Raw genomic sequence first — 1,867 nt, 5'->3', positions numbered from 1 at the left:
ATCGTATGGAGCTCCGAGTAAAACTAAGTCCTCGGGATTCTCCCTCTCTTTCAGCCATGCATAGCCGTCCTTCTCCTCATCGGACACAGGCACGCCATCAACTGTTTCATTGAAAATTATAGCGTCTTTCTTTCCATAATCAACTACGATAAAAACTTCCCAACTCGTCCTTTCAGTGAAAGTTATCACAACACATGAACATAAAGTGGCAGAAACATCTGGGATAAGGTGTGCAATCTTAAACGAAATTAAATATCCAAAAAGAAAGTATACAAATCGAAACTTCGTCTGCTTAATCTGGACAACATTTCTATATGTGTACCTTTTGAAGTCGAAATATAGACAAAACTGCATGCAAAATTATGGAAAGCTAACGAAAAGAATCTGTCTACGGTGACGAATGGTGCAATACCTGGAAAATCAGTCAATGGGTAGTCGAAGTAGTACTGACAATGGCGACCCTCAGGATCACAATATGGAGGGCCGAGCACGTCCAGTACAGCACATGCTGTCTTTGCTGTGAAGCAATGCATGTTTCCACCATCAGTTGGATAGAGGACGGAAGTGCTGCAATGTGCAGTAAACTCCGAGTTGACCTTAAGCTTTGCCGGTCGCAGTCCATCTGGATAGCCTGCAGGAGATTAATAGCGATTTACGCTAGAAAAGGCATAATTTTTCCCTACTTATAGCACTAAATTACACTGAAAATTATTGATTGCCCTTTTCAATGTTATCAGCAATTCAAGAAATATCTGCATGCACCAAATATACTATTTTAATTTGTGTAAAGCATTCGGATTTTGCCAAATTTGCGGCCATTTGCTTTTTGCCAGTGTGACACGATGTATGCATTTTAACTTTAGCATTCACACGTTTGACTAAACTTGAAACCTGCTTTCGACTATCTAGACTCATCAGCGAGGAGCATTGAAGTATTTTCTAAAAAAAAAAAAATAATAATAATAACTACCAGTTAGGGCCTCATTAAAATGAAACTTTCACTAGGCAAACAAATTTCGAGGATTTCCTCATTCTTAGTTCGTTTTCAATTTGTCCGTTATTTCTTTCAGTGCACATGCTATGCAGAATTTTCACATGCTATGCAGAATTTTTTTGTTAACCGCCCTCCAATTATTTAAACACCAGAGACTGCGAGACTTTTCAACCATTTAATTACAGTTCGAAAAAAATACCAATTACCATCTTTCAAGAACATAACAGAAGGGGACGCTTGAATAAATTTTAACCAAAGGGATGAAAGTGGAGTCAGAGAAACAAACTGTTTGAATGATTAGCAACTGGAGCTACGCCATCGGGGTTCGCATCCCCCTTATCCTTCGTATCCAGCCAGTCATATGACTTGATATGCATAGTTCCGAAGAGAAGCTTGCTGAAAACTGTCATTCCAGGATGGTTATGAAGTGGAATGACACTTGATGGTGGCAAGCAGAAGATTCCAATCTGCAATAATACAAGAGATAAGCAAGAAACCCAATAAAAGAGATTACGAGTTCGATTGATATGCAGTATTGGATAGAGCTTGAGAGAATAATAAACATGATTTTAGCATCTTTTTCTGTTTTAATCCTCTCCACTTGTGTTCAGAATCCTTACCAGACTTGAATGAACATTTGGGGAAAAGGAAGAGGGGGAGAAAGGGGGATGCAGAGCAGATTACGTACCGAGAATTTGTCACACTCGTGAAGCTGTAGATATGTTATAATAGGAGCTCGATTACTGTCGAAAAACAGCATATTAGGCCTCAGGTCGACGTCTGCTTGAGTAATCTTGTCTGCATGAATTAAAGTTTGTTTAGCCCTACAGAGAAGAATCTGAATAAAGAAAACAAATCTGCAGCTTTCATAAT

The 1,867-nt window shown here is 38.9% G+C and overlaps 1 protein-coding gene across 1 annotated transcript; it reads right to left on the bottom strand.

The window, feature by feature from the left end:
• Nucleotides 1–3: 3 nt before the first annotated feature.
• Nucleotides 4–1,861, bottom strand: LOC111380263 (plant cysteine oxidase 2-like; the record flags this gene model as incomplete). The annotated part of the gene is made up of 4 exons (XM_023003777.1): nt 1,683–1,861; nt 1,281–1,461; nt 413–631; nt 4–101 (listed from the first exon to the last, which is right to left on the bottom strand). Coding segments are annotated over exons 1-4 (570 nt in total), but the record flags the coding sequence as incomplete, so codon positions are not given.
• Nucleotides 1,862–1,867: the final 6 nt, after the last annotated feature.

The sequence above is a fragment of the Olea europaea genome, unplaced genomic scaffold (genome assembly GCF_002742605.1).
Source record: "Olea europaea var. sylvestris unplaced genomic scaffold, O_europaea_v1 scaffold21159, whole genome shotgun sequence".
In the NCBI taxonomy this organism is placed as follows: Eukaryota; Viridiplantae; Streptophyta; class Magnoliopsida; order Lamiales; family Oleaceae; genus Olea; species Olea europaea.
The sequence above is the reverse complement of the archived record's forward strand: the minus strand, read 5'-3'. Positions and strand labels throughout refer to the sequence as shown.